Genomic DNA, 18,772 nt, shown 5'->3' with positions numbered 1-18,772 from the left:
ATGAAGAAGATTATTCTGGGAGCTATTGAAAAACATTTGGAGGACAAATCACTGGTCACAGCCAGCATTGCTTCATGAGGGCAAAGTCCTGCTTGTCAAACCTGACTTCCTTTCAAGGTGACCCACTCAGTGGATCAAGAGAAACCAGCTGATGGAATCTTTCTGGATTTCAGGACAGCTTTCCATACTGTCTTTTACAGGGTTGTTCTGGATAAACTGTCCATCCTACAGCTGGATAAACACATCATGAGATGGGTGAGCAGCTGGGTCAGGGATCAGGCGCAAAGGGTGACAGCGACTGGGGTGACATCACAGTGGGAACCCATCACTAGTGAGGTTCTGCTGGGCTCCATCCTCGGCCCTGTGCTCCTCAACACCCTCAGGAATTACCTGGATGCAGGACTGGAAGGGGTCTTGAGGAAGTTCACAGATGATACAAAACTCGAGGGAGCTGTCGACTCCCTCAAGGGCAGGGAGGCCCTGCAGAGAGGCCGTGACAAACAAGAGGCCTGGGCCAGCTCCAACTGTGTGAGGTTCAATAAGGGAAAGTTTGGGATTTTGCCACGGACAGACTGGGGAATGAGAGGCTGGGAAGCAGTGCCAGGGAAAGGGACAGGGGTCCTGGTCAGTGGCAGTGTCCTGGAGCCAGCAGGGACATCCCTGTCCTGGGGACACCAGGCCCAGCATGGCCGGCCGGGCCAGGCAGGGATTGTCCTGCTCTGCGCTGGGCCGGGGAGGCCTCACCTGGAATATTGGGTGCAGTTCTGGCATCACAACACAAAAAAGGCATTGAACTGTCAGAGAGTGTGCAGAGGAGGCCATGGGGATGGTGAATGATGTGGAGGGGCCGTGTGAGGAGGGTTGAGGGCACTTGGTGTGCTCAGCTGGAGAAGGGAGGCTGAGGGCAGACCCATCACAGCTACAGCTCCCCATGAGAGGAAGAGGAAGGGCAGCTCTGGTCTCTGATCTCTGGTCTCTGGTCTCTGATCTCTGGTCTCTGGTCTCTGGTCTCTGATCTCTGATCTCTGGTCTCTAATCTCTGGTCTCTGGTCTCTGATCTCTGATCTCTGGTCTCTGATCTCTGATCTCTGGTCTCTGATCTCTGGTCTCTGCTCCTGACAGTGGCAGGACCTGAAGGAAGGGGCTGGAGCTGGGCCAGGGCTGGGATGGAGCTCAGGGCAAGGTTCTCCCCCAGAGGGTGCTGGGCACTGCCCAGGCTCCCCAGGGAATGGCTCCCCAAGGCTGCCAGAGCTCCAGGAGAGTTTGGACAACACTCCAGGGATGCCCAGGCTGGGATTTTGGGGTGTCTGTGCAGGGACAGGAGCTGGGCTGGATGGACCTTGTGGGTCCCTTCTAGCTCAGCTTACTCTGTGGTTGTGTCAGTATTTACTTGCCCATTTTCAAACTTCACCAAATCTATATCTCTATCTATCTATCTATCTATCTATCTATCTATCTATCTATCTATCTATCTATCTATAGATTATATATATATATATCTATATATAGATGATATGTCTATATCTATATCTATATCTAATCTATATCTAAATCTATATCATCTATATCTCTCTATCTATCTATCTATCTATCTATCTATCTATCTATCTATCTATCTATCTATCTATCTATCTCTATATATCTATCTCTCTATATCTATATCTATGTATAAATCATAATATGTAAGCCTTATGGACTTAAGTCTTTTATCTACAAGCCACAAAACCCCTTTTGCCCCTTATTAAAGAAGTATGGACAGTGAGGAATAATATTGATAACCTCAAAAAAGTCCTAGACAGTGCTTTTGTGGCATATAACAAATTCTTACTTCAAATACAGAGCTGTGCTTCAAGAATTCGTAGGATGATTAGGTCTTATCTAACATTTCTTAAACTTCTAAGTATCTGACCAGATGTGAGGCACTAAGTGGCTGCAATTCCTCTGTACGGTCTCTGGAGTGTAGATATACCCAAATTATACCCAAAGTGCAGTATGTTTGCACATAGCTGCTATACATTATGTAAAATTAAGATGTTTTTATGTGTGTTTCATATGAAAACACAATCACACACACACACACACACACACCCCCCACATGTAGTTATTAGCTGGATTAGCTAGAGACTTTATTAGATAATTATGGTCTGCTTCACTTCTCAGCTTTCAGAACTTAAAACAGAAAAACACCCCCAGTGCGATGAAAGGTAACACAGCTTGCTGATTAGAGGGAAGAAAAACCCACACAAACAAATGAATCAAAAACCCCACAAGTACGTTAATATATTCCCTGACCAGCAAGACTGAGATTTGATAAAACCTCAAAGCACGAAGGTGTGGTGCAGGTTTTCTGCCTCCACATTCCTGGGATACAACTGCTCATTCAATCCCTGCCTTCAGAGCAACAGACCCACAGCTGTGGGTCCAAACTGGGTTTGGACAGATCCTTGCTCTGTTCCCACAATATGAATGGCAAAAAAGCTGTTCTACCCTCTACACAGATCATTAGACTATCAGCCATACCCTGCTGTCGCTACACATGGTGAATTGTTCTCCCTCAAACATTATATCCAAGTTTCCTATAAAAAGGGAAACTTAGACCCATTATTCCTCAGACTGACATAACACACTGATTTTAGGCTGAATTTTCCTTTCCCCTAGGTTGTCTCCTGAACTTAAAGTGCAAAATGTGTTTTGGTCTTCCAATATAAAACAGCATTTTCCAGAGGTTTTAATTTTGCAGATGTTAATGTTCTTACAACCCTTCTTTGGACTTGAATCTTTTGACTCATCTTTTATTTTCTAATGCCTCATCTGACTGATTTCACTGTATTTCAACTGTGAAACTTTTCTGAAACTTAAATTAATAGCTGTCCGTTGTTCAACCCATATTTATTAAAATCAAGCTGGGCTTCAGGTATGCTACAACAATGCCCGATGTCATGGAATCACATAAATGGCCTGGGTTGGGAGGGACCTTGAAAGTGTCACAGTGCCACCACCTGCCTTGGCAGGGACACCTCCCGCTGTCCCAGGCTGCTCCAAGCCCCAATGTCCAACCTGCTCTTGGACAATTCCAGGGATGCAGGGGCAGTCCCAGCCGCTCTGGGCACCCTGTGCCAGGGTCTCCCCATCCTGCCAGGGAATATTTTTTTCATCACATCTAATCTCATTTGTAATACAGCCCCAACCATCCTTTAGGATTTCAGAAATCTGTGGCTTGACTAATTTTGAGACGTTTCAGAGACAAAGATGAAAACAGTCAACTCCCATGTGACTCACAATAAAGTTGAGAATAACAGAGATTCATCTCTGATTCTTGCAGTTTCTTAAACACAGCTTCCCCAGGTATCTTCACTTAGGCTGAAGGGGTTTCTGGCTGTGAGTTTGTAGTAGGGGCATATGCTGCATAAACAGCTAATTTAAGGCATAAAAATCTTAATTAAAAGTTACTGTCTTTTGAAATAACTTCCAGAGTGGATCATTTCCTTGACTTTCAGCTGGGTGGTAATTGAAAAAATGTGGAGGAGGGAAGATAAGACAGTGAGCCTTTCCCCCTATGGTACCATTGATACACAACCTTCTATGAAGTATATCCTTTGAAAAGAGACATAAAGGATAAGGACATAAAGGGCAGTGAAATAGGAGGCTGGGCACATGCGAAAAACCCAACTAATACTACCAGAACGATTAATTCCAGTTATAATAATGCATGGCTTGACATCAAATTTTGTCCTAGGCTGACCAGGCATGTACAGAATACAACAGTATATCCACTATATGCTTTCTGGAGGCTATACGAGCAGTCATGGAAAATCAATTTGAATACAAATGTAATTTGTTAAAAGAACAGTGAAAATCATTATGCAGGGTCACACTGTCAGCACTTTGTACAGAAGCAGATGCTGTCCAAAGATGCAAAGGCATTCAGTAAAACAGAAGAACCTTGGTCTTTAAAAGCCCCTGTGATCTTTTCAGCCTTTCAGAATAGATACATGAGAACAAAGCTACAGTTTACCTCTCTTGTTTCTCAGCACTTTTGCTCCTTGCAGCTGATTCCAGCTGCAGAAAGGGGCTTTATAGAAACTTCTAAGCCTCAGAGAGAGTGAAGGTTCCCATTGTAATGGAGAAAAAGCAATATCTTTGAAACACTTCCTTCAAAGTTCCAGATTTTTTCACTCAGGCTGACAGGATACGGTCATAAAATAACGAATTAGACTCGCCTGTTTTCAGCAATGTCAATACCATTTTTAGGCAAACCACACTTAAAAACTCAGCAGACAGCTAAGAGGAGAAGCACGCTGCATCCCAGGGAGCAGCTTCACTGTAAAGACAACTCAAATGGTAATTTTTCAGAAGGTCCTCTTGCAAAAAAATGTTTATCATGCAGGCATGGGATCTAGTTGCACTGATCTGCTGTGCACCTAGAGTCCCATTACTGCTGTTGATCAGCTTAAACCATGGCCAGAACCAAAACAGCCAACGCTTTTACATCATGCTTTCCTTTCATCTGATCCCAATCTTCACTGACTGTTCATAAAGCTGTTGGGGATGAAAAAAAAACCCTAAAAAACCCCACACAGTGGTACTCATGAACCTGCATTACTGCAGGTGGGATGCACTGTGTTTCTTCCTCCTGAAATTACCTCTAGTAGTCTCTGTAGTCACTCTGGTAGTTACTGTCTGTCCATGCACAGTAAAGCACCAGAGTGCCTGGCATTCAAATTCCACCAAGGAACAGCAACAGCAGCAAATGTAAAAGCTTACAGCTGTTTTTTTAAATATGCATAAAAGGGCATTGCTTATTAAAAATGCACCTGCATCTTTCTTGCAACCTAAGGGCTGGAAGTCACTGCACCCTTGAAGGCTGGTTTCATCATGTGCTTGCATATAAACACAGCAATGAAGATCAGGCTCCTGTTACAGTGCATGAGATTGCAAATTCATCAGACTGGCCAGGAAGAAGAAAATGACAGTCTCCCATTGAGATGGTTTTTTCATCCATTAGTATCTTTCAACCTCTCTCACCCTTCTCTCTCCCTTAAAATCAACAACAGCAGCAAAAGGACAGAAAGAACCTCACCCCAAACTTGCTGACATACTGTGCATTTGTTCCAAACACAAAAAGCAAAAGGTGTTTTTAAGACATCGTGAATAAACAGGATTTTGACCTCCACCATTACTTTGCTGAGCTCCATCAAAAAAAAAAAACAAAACAGTTGGTGTTTTTCTTTAACAGTAGGCTGGAAATGCAGGTCAGTAATGAAGTATATGACTTAACTTTGATCTGCACTTGGAATTTACCCTGAGAGGCAGCTGGGAACCAGCCACTGCACAGATGACACTTCCACTGGTTTTCATTCTGCACCATTATGGGAATGGACTCCTGGTGAGTAGTTCAAAACTGCACTGTTCAAAACCTGTTTTTTGAAAGAGTTTTGGTTACTTACAGTGCTTGGAGTCATTGCAACTTTGAGAGGATCTATTAAAAGTAAATGTTATGACAGCTACCAAAATTAACCCACTAAATCAGACTTGTCAAGCAGCATTTTGCTCCATTTCAGCTCAAAAAAAAAAGACTCAGTATAATGTTCTTCTGTTTCTTTTCGAGAGCCAAGGACAAACCTTTAACTGAACAATCACAGCTTAAGCAATCACAGTGCAAATGGATTTTTTTCCTTCCTATCTCACTTCTGCTAGAAAACCTATTAAGTTCCCTCTGTTCCGAAGTTACCTGAAAACATGGCAGGACTGTGGACTTTAATGAGAAAACACCACAGATGTGAGCTATCAGAAGTTCCAAGGAAGCACAGTGCAAAGCACTTGTGACAAGTCCAGACTTCGTGGCAGATACAGTTATCTTCTGCTTAAAAAAAAAGAGACTTTGGGGAATAAGCCGCAGGTACAAGGACATATTGCATAAGCTATCACATGCTCACTGCAACTGTGTGAATGCTACCGGATTTTGAGAAGCCGCCGTGCTGAATAATTTAAGGGCTAATAAAATATTCAGTTTTTACTGATACACTGGTTTCATTTTGAAACCTGAAAAAAAAAAAAAAAGTCAATAATGAGGGGAAGAGGTCTTAAAAAGTCAGCGGGAATATTCTGGTACTCATTAGAACATCAGTTGTTCTACCAAGCCAGGAGGATAGAGGGGTCTCCACGCCGGGTGGGATCACACAGAGACACAGAACATCCGCGGCACAGGACGGGGCTCGGAGCTGGCAGAGGACGGGGAGAGCCCTAGAGGGGAGTGCGGGCAAGAGGAGGGGACCCACGGGGGTCCCGGAGCCGGACCCAGCTCCACCACCGGGAGCGGGACAGCCGGGATGGGCAGGACGGGACGGGCAGGGAGTGATCGCCCACCGCCCCCGGCAGCCCCCGAGCCTTCTGCGGAGGGGGCACCGTGCCCACAGCCCCACCACCAGCGCCTCGCACCGCGGGCTCAGACAACTTTTCAACGCCAGCAGGGCAAACCCCTGCAAGAAGTGATTAATATAAATAATAAAGAGAACTCCCAAGAGAGCTAAAGTTGTCTCTCTGGGGTACGGTTGGCGTTTTCTTCTTCCGGAGGGTTTTTAGCTTTTGGTAGGGTTTTGGGTTTTTTTTTTTTTTTGCTTTGTCTTGGAAGGGGGTGAGACACCGAGAAGGCGCCGCGGGTGTTTTAGAATGGAGAAGACCTAATTAGAGGGAGGCAGCGAAAGGGTCGCCTGGCGAGAACTGCTCGCCGCTGCCGAGATGCTCGAGCTCCCGAACGTGTTTGCAAACTGCTCCGCGGTTTGCTCGGAGCTAGCAGCCTCCAAATTACAATGAAGACCGGTGGCTGGAGAGGGGTGGGGGGAGGAAGGGAAAAGCGGCGCGGACAGCTCTGCGGATATTAAATCTTCCCAGCCGCTCATTCTGGATTACGTTTAATCTCTCACGGCATTTCTTTCCCCTCTAAGCAAGCACAGTTTCAAAACAGAACGAGTCTGAGGATGGATCGTCCGCCGGCTTCTATTTGAAACGCAGAGATAAGTATTGTTATTTTTTTTTCTTCTTTCCTTATGCACAAAGAGAAAAGGAGAGCCCGGACCAGCGGCACCCTGCCGAGAGCCACCTCCCGGTCCCCCGCGCACTTGGACTCCGACTTTGCGGGAGCTCCGGCGCGACCCCGACCCTTCGTCCCCCGCTCCGTCCCCGGTGCGTCCCCGCCGTCCCCTCACCTCGGGCGGGGCGCGGCGCCGCCAGGCTCCCGCAGAGCGCCAGCCAGGCCAGCACCGCGCGGCTCATCCTCCTCCTCCTCCTCCTCCTCCTCCTCCTGTTCTCGCTCCTGCTCTCCTCCGCCTCAGCCGAGGGATGCGAGCGGCGGGCGCTGGCGGTGCCTCCGCCCGCTGAGGCGATGCGAGGTGCGGCGAGGATGCGCAGGTCCCTCCCGCGGAGCGTCTCCCGGCCGAGCGCAGCCCCCGCCGCTCCGCTGCCACCGCCCTTTACTCGCGGCGCGGAGCCCGTCCCGCCGCCCGCCCGCTCTGCGCGCCCGCCAGGTGCCGCCGCGCCTCCAGCATGGCCCGGCCGCCGCCTCCGAGCCGTGTCCCGCCGCCTCCTCTCCTCCCCCTCTTTCTCCTCTCTGCCTTCCTCCTCCTCCCTCCCTCCTCCTCCTCCTCCTCCTCCTGCCGCCGCTGCCCTGCCCGCCCCGCGCGGATCCCGGGGGCGGCGCCGCTGGACACACCCCGGCCCCGCCCCGCCACAGCCGCGCCCCCGGGATGCGGAGGGTGCGGGATGGAGCTCCCGCACCGAGCCGGGACCCCGCGGTGTGCAGGGTGCGGGATGTGGAGCATCCTCACCCGGCCGGGACCCTGCGGTGTGCAGGGTGCGGGATGGAGCTCCCGCACCGAGCCGGGACCCCGCGGTGTGCAGGGTGCGGGATGTGGAGCATCCTCACCCTGCTGGGACCCCGGGATGCGGAGGGTGCGGGATGGAGCTCCCGCATGGGGACGGGACCCCGCGGTGCGGATGCTCCATCCCGCACGATCCGCACCGCGGGGTCCGGGCCCCGTGCGGGAGCTCCATCCGGCTGATCCCGGGGATGCTCCCGCAGCGCTCCGGTGGGCACGGACGGCTGGACCGGGTCTGCGCAGCCGGAGCTCCTCTCCCGCGGCAAATCGCATGTCCTGGGCTAGTTTGGTTTTGGGTGGGTGCCTGCTCTCCTCTCTCAGGGAGAGGACGCTGTTCACGAAGGTGTTTTATCCTCCGCGGAGGAATTTTGCCCTCCACAAAACTTCTTCTGTCTTGTAGGTGCTGTCCAAGCCCTGCGCTCTGCCGAGTGCTGCCTCGGTTTAAAATCCCTCCTGAGCGCATCCACACGGGGAACTCGCACGGGATCACAGGATTATGGCATGGTTTGGGTTGGAAGGGACCTCAGAGCTCACCACATCCCAACAGGATGATGAAGGACACCTTCCACCAGACCAGGAGATGCAAAGGTCCGTTCTTCCACCTCCCTCCCTCCTCAGGTAGGACATCATCCTACTCAAAACTGGAAGGGAGTCAAAACAAGAATGAAAGATGCGGTGATATTTCAATAGCAGCCCAAGGTAGAGGGTAGATCCCACGTCAGACCACTACACACTTGTTTGTTTTTTTTTTAATTTTCATCTCTTTTCCCTACCTGGGTATACGGAGCCACGAGAGTGAAAAAAAGTACCAATTTCCTATTGGGCGTCAAAAGGCTCTCCAGGTATTTTATATCTGTAATTTGCATCCCGTCTACATGCCTTCATGGTGAAAGACCACATATAAATATTATATTAAGCTTTAATGCACTTGCCGAGTGAGAAGGATGAACTGAACAGCGCTAGGCTGTTGAGGAGCGTTTCTGCAGATACAACCTGAGAGTCCGGGCTGCTTGCATGACAACGAGAAGAGACATCGTGAAATTAGGAGTGGAAACGACCCGTTAAGTCGTCTGATCTCTTGGTTACTTTGGCTGGCACCTCGCAGTAGTTACAGCATTTCATTTTGCAAGCCCTTTTGTCTGCCATTAAATGCCAGTGACAGGGTGACAGCCCTTGCCTAAAGCTCTGGTTTTACATCTGAGCTCGCAATTAATCACATTTTTCTTTGGCACTGGAAGTGTTTTGGTTTCAACACCTTACATTGTCAGCAAAGATTTGAGAGGAAGAGGCTTTTTTTGCGCTGGTTAAACTACAAAATTAACAGAAACGACCCTCCTTGATAAAGAGCATTTGACACCCACAATCCCACGGCATTTCCTGCTTGCACACAGCTCAGTGGTGCCCACAACCAGGTGTGCACTTCACCCATCGCATCAGGGCAAGTTTCCTGATGGCACTCAGGGCGGTGCAGAGTTGTCCAGCAGGCTAGGACAGATAAAAAAAGAAAAGAAAACAAAACAAAACAAAACAAAACAAAACCTCCCAAAATTAATTAAATTAATTTAGCCCACAGCAGCAGAAAATATGTGTTACCACGAGCTGTGGTCCAGTGTAAAAATGCCCTGGACGTGTGGGAGCTTGGTGGCACCCACCAAAACTTTTTCCTGTCCTCACTGTAAGGTGGACTAGCAGAACTCACCTGGCAGCACTCAGGAGTGCTGCAGCCACACCTTCATTCAGCTGCACAGGGGTCCCTGCGATTGCATCACCACCTCTACAGCAACTTGGATTTCACACATCAGTCTCCATGCCAGAGATCTCCCTGAAGAACCGCTGCCGGGAAAGAAAACACCTCCCTTTCTCCCCAAGGGGTTGCTTTGCTGTCAATAAAGAGACAGTGGAAATTTAGGGAGCCTTAACAAAGCTTCTGATATTAACGCATCGTTTCTCTGCAACGGTGCTAATTTCTACTGCTTATCTCTGTTTTACAACCAAGAATCCAGCTGTCACAATTACAAGGCAAGGCTGCACTGTAGCTGCTGTGGCAGCCCTGCATGCCTGCACCCCCAAGTGGCAGTCTTGCCTGCGATTTTTTTTTCTTTTTTTTTTTCTTTTTTTTCTTTTTTTTTTTTTTGTGGTTGTTATTTTATTTTTCTTGAGGGAATAATCCCGTAATGCAGCCCCTTTATTTCCCCAGTTAGGACAAATCTAAAGGGACTAACTACACTCGGTACCGGGAGGCCTTTTTCCACTGAGAGCCTGTGACTAGCAGCTGATTAAAATGACACAGAAATAGCTTATTCAAAGCCAGGCATTGTTTATTCTGCCAAAAGGGACAAAACAACAAAAGGCTTTTCTGCCTGGTTCTTACCTAAAGAGCGGTGCCTTTTTGTTTCCAGGTTCTCAATAAGTTTTATTCAATAAAGCCTATCTTCCCACCTCAGAGTAATCAGACTTTTTTTGCTGCTCCTCTCTGCTGGGCTGCTCTTCCTGTGCTGCTTCCTCCTGCTTGTTCCTGGTGTTTTGGGGATGACCCAGGATCAGGGGGATGCTGCAGGCAGTCCCTTCATCCAGCACCTTCCTCCTCCCCCAGTTTCTCCCCTGAGCACAGGGTAAAAAGCCCCAGCTCAGCGCTGTGAGATTGGCTCCGAGGTGCAGACTGCTCCTTCCAACCCACAGGTAGCAATCACCTGCATCCTGGCGTTCTTAAAATGGATTTTCTGAAGGCAGGCTGTGCTATTTACTGCTCCAGCCTGGGTTTTACCCCTGAATTCCTCTGCTGCTGTGCTGTGGGGTCACACCGTTGTCATTGGGGTTGTTGTGGTTGCAGCATCTTGCAGCACCCCCCTCCTACAGTGACCTGCCCCTGACCTCACCTTCTGGATGAAGACCCTAACCTGGTGTCCTTCAATGCCCTCCAAGGTTCAGAAATTATTAATTTTTTACCATTTTTTGTTTTTCTTGAAGCAGCTGCCTCCTGCTGTTGACAGCAGGAAAACCTGCCTTATGACTCTATAAGTACTATAGGTATGCAAATATCAATTTTAGTGGGAAACCCTAGCACCTTCAGGCCATCCTGAAGGTTCTCTTTTCCTTTTTTGGGTCCCAAACTTGCAAATCCTTACTGCCATCCCCGTGGTGGAGGCACTTTGCTGAAATATGGGCGGGATGGGACTGGGATGTCACAAGCCATTGCAGCTCAGGCTGACGTTCTACCTTTTATATCAACATTAATATAAATACACAATATATAAAATCACATTTTTATGTTTGTATTTTGATATTTACCCCTAAGGCAAAAACTCTTCCTCCTGCCATGTGGATTCATTATATGCTTTGCGGTTTGGAATTTAAGAGAGAAATGGGCTCAAGAACTGCCAGACATTAGTCCCTAATATTTCTGTCTTCCTTTTTCTGTCACACATAGAACTCAAAGACTACTTTTCACTTTCCAGACTGTTCCTACACTTCAGGATAATTCCTTCTTAATTTGACTTAGCTGCACTCTAATACTCAAATACATATTTTATTTGTTTACCAATCACTCAGGATCAAGTACTCTTTTGCATCCAATTTTTCTCATGTTCTTCCATCTAAATGATCAGCTCTGCTTGTCAGAATTTTCTGCCTAATAGGATTGCCAGACAAGGACCGTGGAGACTGTCTAGATCTGCATCATCCCTCCCTTAGGCTGAACATTCCTATAGACCTTCAGGGGGAGAGGAGGTAGAGTGGAGAGACAAATCAACTGCTGCCTTTCCAAGGGGAAAAAAACCCCAAAACTAACTGGGAAAGAGCTAATGAATGTCTGGTAATGTCCTCACTGTTTTGCATCTTGCTTTTATTAGTAGCTTAAGTTTTCTACATTATTTCCTGTCTTGCCTCAAATGCTCCAATTAACCCTTTGCAGTCCTTCAGTACATTAAACAGGAAAAAAAAAATATTAAATTATAGCCTGTAGAAATGTAGGCAGCCGCACTGTCCTTAAATAAAGAGCCATCAGTAAAGGAACAGTGACAGCAAGTCTGAATGTGTAACATGAAGAGGAATTGGGCGTAAGAGAAGAATGATGGCCAGTGTGTTCAGCAGTGACATCAGGTCTAACATTTGTCGCACAAAAGGTGAAACAAGTTACTCCCACCTGGGCTGTGGAAGTAGGAGAGCAAGAGCTGATCTTTCCTGCTTGCCAACCTCTTGCCAATTTTAGATGTCATCCAGACAACGTGAGTGTAACCTGCCAATCACCCTGTAACACCTTTAGGGTATCTTGGATACCAGCTTTGTGGAGGAGATTAGCTCCATCACCATCTCCCATCACAGCACCCGCCAGATCAGAACCTCCTCAGAGCCAGGGATCAGGACGGTCTCAGGCTGCACAGGCACTGATTTTATTGCCACCTCCGTTATAATTAGGGCTATAAAAAGCCTCTGCTGCACGCAGCAGAACTTTCCTTTTATTTTATTTTATTTTTTTTTCTCCTCCTAATAATATGTACTTTGTTCTTTGGGGATTTGTCAGACAACTGGCTGCTCTGATTCTGCAAGTCATCTGTGTGTGTTTGACTCAAGAGAAGAAGAGATAATACATCTGTCTGTCACCACCACAGCAACACCACCAGAATTATAGAATTATTCCTGGGGTTGACACTGCCTCTAAAAAAAAAGGGAACAGTTGGTTCTTTTATCTCTTCCCAAGCACAGCCTGATCCCCCACTTCTTGAACATGTGAGGCTTCCCATTAAGTCAACGTGGGTTTTGTGGAAGATCCCCTTTCCCTCAAACACTTCTGGTTCAAAAGCATTGTCATGTAATGCTCCATCACAGGAAAGGGGGAGAAGCAGCTGTGCAACACAGGGAAACAGTCAAACTCCATTAAAAAAAAGAAAAAAAAACCAAACAAAAAAAACTTTTTTCTTTCAGTCTTGTGCAGAACAGAGGTTTTTTTTTTTTTTCCTTTTTTGACTATTTATAGGAAGGAACCAATAAAATCAGTATCATAGTAGGGTTTGATTACTTTTATTTTTGGAAATAAGCTTTTACTGCCCACAGAGGATAGTATTAAAGAATCCTGTCTAAATGCCTGAGTATGCTTTAAAATGAATCCTTTTCTTCCCAAAATGAGAACATGTAAAGTGCACAAGAACACAGGAGAGGAGAGGAGTGCAAAGGCTAAGGTGTGAGCACAACCCCTGACATGAGGCACTCCTGTGTTTCATCCTGTAAAGCCTTCTGCACAGCCCTGAGGTTGAGAAACTGATTAATCTCAGCTGGGATGATTCCCTGCCTGCTTGTGAAGGGAATTTGGATTCATAGCGTTTCTTTCAGCAGGACTAAGATGTGTAGAAGCTGAGTGCTGGTGCACGTGTGCCTGTTCAGTGCCTCTGCAGACAGCTCAGCACCGGTGCCACGTGGTTCTCTCCCACTCCCCGCAGACAGCAGAAAGTCCTGAGTTAGAGATTAATGTCACAGTTCAGGTAAAAAAGGCAAAGTTCTGCCCTGATGAAGTGACACCTGCAGCAAACTGCAGACAGTGGGTTATAGAATCATAGAAGCATGAAATGTGTTGGAAAGGACCTTTAATGTCACCCAGTGCCACCCCCCTGCCATGTCAGGGACACCTCCCAGTGTCCCAGTGCCCAGCCTGGCCTTGGGCAGTGCCAGGGATGCAGGGGCAGCCCCAGCTGCTCTGGGCACCCTGTGCCAGGGCCTGCCCACCCTGCCAGGGAACAATTCCTCATTGCCAAGATCCCATGTAAACCACTCTCTGTCACTTTGAGAAAGTCCTCTGGGAGAAGGTTTCTCGTCAGGACCTTGCCCCAGCTGCTGGTGATGCTGCTCCCAGGAAAACCCAGAGGACTGTAGGGTACCTGCATTTCTGAGGGGCTGTTGAGCACCCACAGCACCCATGGGAGGGGTGCTGCTTCACCCCTCTCTTTGCTGTCTGTATACTTTTTTAAGTTAAATCCCGCTCCAGAGTGAGGAGGACCCTGACTGGCACCTCGGATATCACATTCCCATGCCATTGGTGGCCTGTACACCTCTTCCAGCTGCAAAAATGTGTACTTAAAGGAGATCAGTCAGTGGAAGAGAGACTATCTGACTGAACAGCCTTTCTCCTTACAAAACCAAGCTGACACACACCTCTCTCTCTTTCTCAAGTTTGTCTCTTTCCACTGCTCCATGATCCCTAATATTCCACTTGCACAGTGCTTGCTCTGGGATAGCACCACTCTTTCTGCCCCACTCTGTGTATTGTTTCTGCTCCTTTTTACAAGAAAGCCAAATCACCATTATTAATGGGAGTCTTGGTTCATTCACCCTTCTAAACAACTGCTTAGGGAAAGGAGGCCAACAGCTCTTTGAGATCTCCAGCAAAGGTGGCCTTGGAAACATTTCGAGTATCAGAAAACATTTGCACCCTGAATCCTTGAAGGAACATCTCTGAAGTGGAGTCCAGTGACCCAGGTGCACTGAAGGATTCCCTGAAGGTGCAAGGATTCCTTCTCATGCAGTACATATTTTGCAGCCTCAGAAATCCCTTGGTTTGGCCAACACTCAACTGAATCAAGCTGAATTTCCACAAACCCCACAAGGGCTGTGCTAGAAGCTGCTAAAATTCCAAGCACAGCTCTTCAGGGGCTACGTTAAATTTGTAACAACCAAGGTGCTGTTTGGGTTTTAGTGCTGAAGTTGCTGTTTTGCAAAGTTAAATGTGTTGTGCCAAGGTCTTTATCCTACTGTTATTTATACTGGGTTTTCAAGGAGAGCATCATGAATGAACTTGGTGAAAGAGTTCATTTCAGACACCTACAAAACATATTTTCATGTTAGCAAGAATATGCTTCTAACCACTTAAATTCTAAGGAGTTTTTACAGTGTCTGAGGTTGTGTGCTTTTGCAGATCTTTGCAATAAATAATAACAGGGTTTTTTGGTTTGTTTGTTTTTGGGTTTCGTATGTGTGTGTGTGTGTGTGTGTGTGTGTGTGTGTTAATTTATTTTACTCTGAGGGAGAAAATGAGATTTGAAACATAATTTCCTTAATGACTTTGTCTTACTTTCAGTGCTCATATTGCACCATTACTTTTAGTAGCTCATTCACACGGAATTTCAGAACACAGGGGAGGAGCCATTAAATCACTACGAAGTATTTAAGGGCATGGTGCCACCTGCATTTCAGGCATTTAACTGCAGACTTTGCCAAAAATCTTGTGATTTCCAAATCAGAGAATATTATTACAGCCAAGAGACTTTTGGCTCGTTGTTTCTCATGGTGGGATGCATTTCAAATCAACATCACATACACATGAAAGATTTCAATTATTAGTTCTGTATCAATCAAGACAACTAACCAACATGGTTTCTTCAATCTTCTATCTGGCAGTCCAATGTGACAGTTTGTAGATAATTCACGTCAGAATTTGACAACGTGACAGATTTTAGAAATAATTTTATGCCGCTGCAGTGAGCCATCCTGCCTCAATGCATGACAGAAAATGTTTACCACAGAAAGTTACTCTTAAGTGTTCTTGGGTTGGTTGAGGTTTTTTTAGTGGGTTGGTTGGTTTTATTGTTCTTGTTGTTACCTTCTTCAGGCTAAGAGCTAAAAATGTGTGTTAGAAATTTATATTCATCACATAACCACAAAAGAAAAGAAAAGAAAAGAAAAAAGGAAAGGGAAAAGGAAAGAGGGAAGGGAAAGGGAAAGGGAAAGGAAAGAGGGAAGGGAAAGGGAAAGGGAAAGGGAAAGGGAAAGGGAAGGGAAGGGAAGGGAAGGGAAGGGAAGGGAAGGGAAGGGAAGGGAAGGGAAGGGAAGGGAAGGGAAGGGAAGGGAAGGGAAGGGAAGGGAAGGGAAGGGAAGGGAAGGGAAGGGAAGGGAAGGGAAGGGAAGGGAAGGGAAGGGAAGGGAAGGGAAGGGAAGGGAAGGGAAGGGAAGGGAAGGGAAGGGAAGGGAAGGGAAGGGAAGGGAAGGGAAGGGAAGGGAAGGGAAGGGAAGGGAAGGGAAGGGAAGGGAAGGGAAGGGAAGGGAAGGGAAAGGAAAAAAAAGAAAAAAGAAAAGAAAAGAAAAGAAAAGAAAAGAAAAGAAAAGAAAAGAAAAGAAAAGAAAAGAAAAGAAAAGAAAAGAAAAGAAAAGAAAAGAAAAGAAAAGAAAAGAAAAGAAAAGAAAAGAAAAGAAAAGAAAAGAAAAGAGGGAAAAAAGAAAAGGTTGAGGGAAGGAATGTGCTAGTTCCAGTTACATTTTGGAAAGGTAATATTTTTCATGACTGGCAGAGCTTTTTTTCCCAAGATGGAAAAGGGCACACTCATCAAAAGAAGACACAAGAATTCTCTTTTCTTTTTCAGATTGTTAGTGGTACAGCAGCCAGGAATCTTGTTTGACACAAGATGCTGAGATTTCAACCTGCACTCTGACTCAAGCAATACAGCTGCTTCATCTGCCTCTCTGCTATATCAATTAAATATCCTGACTATTTCCTTCCCCTCAGGGACTCCACTTTTCCAATCAGTGCTCTGGTTCTCGTTATAATTTTGAGAAACCTTCATTTTGTCTCATTTGATTTCATCTCGATTGACAATCGGAGCAGATTTTCCAGGCAGCTGCTGAACAGGCTGGGGTGCAGCAGCGTCAGCCCCTTCCCCAGGGAATTTACAGCTGAAGACCAGAGCCAGAGCCACAAAGTGCTGTGGAGGAGCAAAGTGAATGAGAAAAAGTAAAAGTGAACATGATTTTTTATGACAAAGTACGATCTGTGCAGGCAATTGTCTTTGCGTTGTTAATTGGGTAGGATAGGGGTCTGGGGAGATAAAAAAATCGAGGGTGACTTGGGCTGTCTGAGTTAAAATCTCCTTCAGCCTTCAGACTGGCATTTGTGTTCTCACAGGAGGATTGTGCAGGCCCCAGAGAATCAGCAATATAATATCTTCTTTTTTTTTTTTTTTTTTGGGTTCAAAATCAGGACATCTCTCCCTGGAGGAGGAGGAGGAAGGTGCTGCAGTACTGCTGTACCAGTCAATTTTAATAATAAAACAGTAATAACAACAGCGACAAAAATCACCACCAAAAAGAATAAAACCAAAAAAAAAACCATTGTTATTATTATTATTGTAGTATTATTTTTCATCTAATGGAAATAGAGAAACTCAGAGAGCCTACATGAATTTAAGTAAAGGAATGTAGAACAGACAATGTTTGTGTCATGGGGCACACTGGCACATAATTCAACAGAATTCACAATGCATTATGACTACTACTACTACTACTATGTTTTTAAGTAATAGCATTGAAATATGTAAGTATACACATAAATGTTTTCCTTTTTTGTTAGCTTTGTACATTTTTCTGTCCATTTATTGCTTTCACACATCCTTCATTGCTGCCTGATTGGTGGTTCTGTCACATAAAAAAATTATTGTTTGAAATTGGGAGTTTTGTCTCTTAAGCAAGAACATGTTAAAAGGCCATGTTCATTAGACGTTTCTCTCAATCTGAGAAAGCTTCCCATTTAAATATTTTCGTTATGATAAAGGATGTTTCAGTATATGTTTAATTCATAAATGTACTCAAGAATTATTATTTTCACAAAGGTAGTTTTTTTTTTCTTTCAGCTCTTTTGGTTCCAGTCAGCTAAGTAGGAAAGATTAATTACTGCTATAAAATTCAGTTCTAAATTATATATGGATATAATATGGAAGTTTATTACTTCTCAAGTTTTTTGGTTTTTTTGTTTGTTTGTTTTTTCTTTTTTTTTTTTTTTTTTTTTAATGAGCAGTCGAATATCTCAGTATCTTGCAGATTAGGCAAATCTGGTAAATTCATTCACCAGAATTGGAATGGTGCATAAAACCTATTAAGAAGTAAGGATTTGTAGCTTTGGTAATCAAATTGGCAATGTTGGAGCACTGAAGCTGCAAAAGAACAATATTAACTCTCAAAATCATTCCTTTTGTGATGGGGATGGAAGAGGAGAAAAAAAGGCAGAAACTGATAAGAGCCCCCAAAGATACTTTTTGAAACAAAATTCTGATCATTAAACTTTGAAAAGTTGGTGACTGAAATTCAGCTTTTCAACCATACATATGCATGCAACTAAGAATGACCCATTTACACACAGATTTTTCTCTAAGCCAAAACAGCTTCTTCAGCACTGACAAGGTTTCAATTCACTTTTAAATACAAGAATATCATGTCTGAAACACGAAAAGAAGAAAAAAAAAAAAAAAGAAAAAGAAATTATGGCCTTTGAGCCTGAAAAAAGTCACATTCTATCAACCAGCTGTACTTCCATGCCAAATGTTATTTGTTGACTCACATATCATTCCTGCTTCTGGCAACTGAAGGCCCTGGAGACAAAATGAGTGCCCCCAACCCACCAGCCCTGTGGGGAGTTTTTACTTGTTCCCTGTTTATCTGATTGTGTCTGGTGATGCAGAGCTGGGGGAGTGTGTGATTCACCTGCAGGCTGAGCTGGTGCTCAGAGGGACCTGGGCAGAGTTTGCTGGGGACAAACCCTGTGAGGTTCTTCCCCCACAGCCTGGGGGGGACCTGGGGGTGCTGCTGGGGACAAGGTGGCCATGAACTGTCAGAGGCTCCTGGGGCCAGGAGGGCCAGAGGGTGAAAAATGCCAACCACCTGGTTTTAAAATTTTAAATGTTTAGTAGTAAAGTTATTGTAAAAATGATAAAAATTATAAAAATTTAAAATTATAAAAATATTAGTACCATTAGAGTAGTAATAATTTGGACAAATTGAATTAGGACAATATGAGAAAATAGAAACAAAGAATTACAGACAGTCTGGGTACCTCTTTCTGGGCAGCATGAGCCTGACAAAGGACCCATGTTAACAAAGGATTAACCCTTAAAAACCTGTTGCATATTCATACACCTCATACATGATGC

General features: G+C 45.5%; 1 protein-coding gene and 1 long non-coding RNA gene across 2 annotated transcripts in view; one reads left to right on the top strand and one right to left on the bottom strand.

The window, feature by feature from the left end:
- The window catches only part of EDIL3 (EGF like repeats and discoidin domains 3), a 242,858-nt gene extending 235,319 nt beyond the window's left edge, over positions 1 to 7,539 (bottom strand). The window contains exon 1 of the mRNA XM_036402712.2: positions 7,206 to 7,539. Within this exon, the coding sequence (XP_036258605.1) occupies positions 7,206 to 7,272 (67 nt within the window). The 5' untranslated portion in view covers positions 7,273 to 7,539. The remainder of the gene's footprint in view (positions 1 to 7,205) is intronic.
- A 522-nt stretch (positions 7,540 to 8,061) lies between these two features.
- LOC129047012 (uncharacterized) lies at positions 8,062 to 17,444 on the top strand. The gene is made up of 2 exons (XR_008508937.1): positions 8,062 to 8,492; positions 16,217 to 17,444. It is a non-coding gene; the product is annotated as an uncharacterized LOC129047012 (long non-coding RNA).
- Positions 17,445 to 18,772: the final 1,328 nt, after the last annotated feature.

The sequence above is a fragment of the Molothrus ater genome, chromosome Z (assembly GCF_012460135.2).
Source record: "Molothrus ater isolate BHLD 08-10-18 breed brown headed cowbird chromosome Z, BPBGC_Mater_1.1, whole genome shotgun sequence".
Classification (NCBI taxonomy): Eukaryota; Metazoa; Chordata; class Aves; order Passeriformes; family Icteridae; genus Molothrus; species Molothrus ater.
This window is presented reverse-complemented; position numbering and strand designations above follow the sequence as displayed.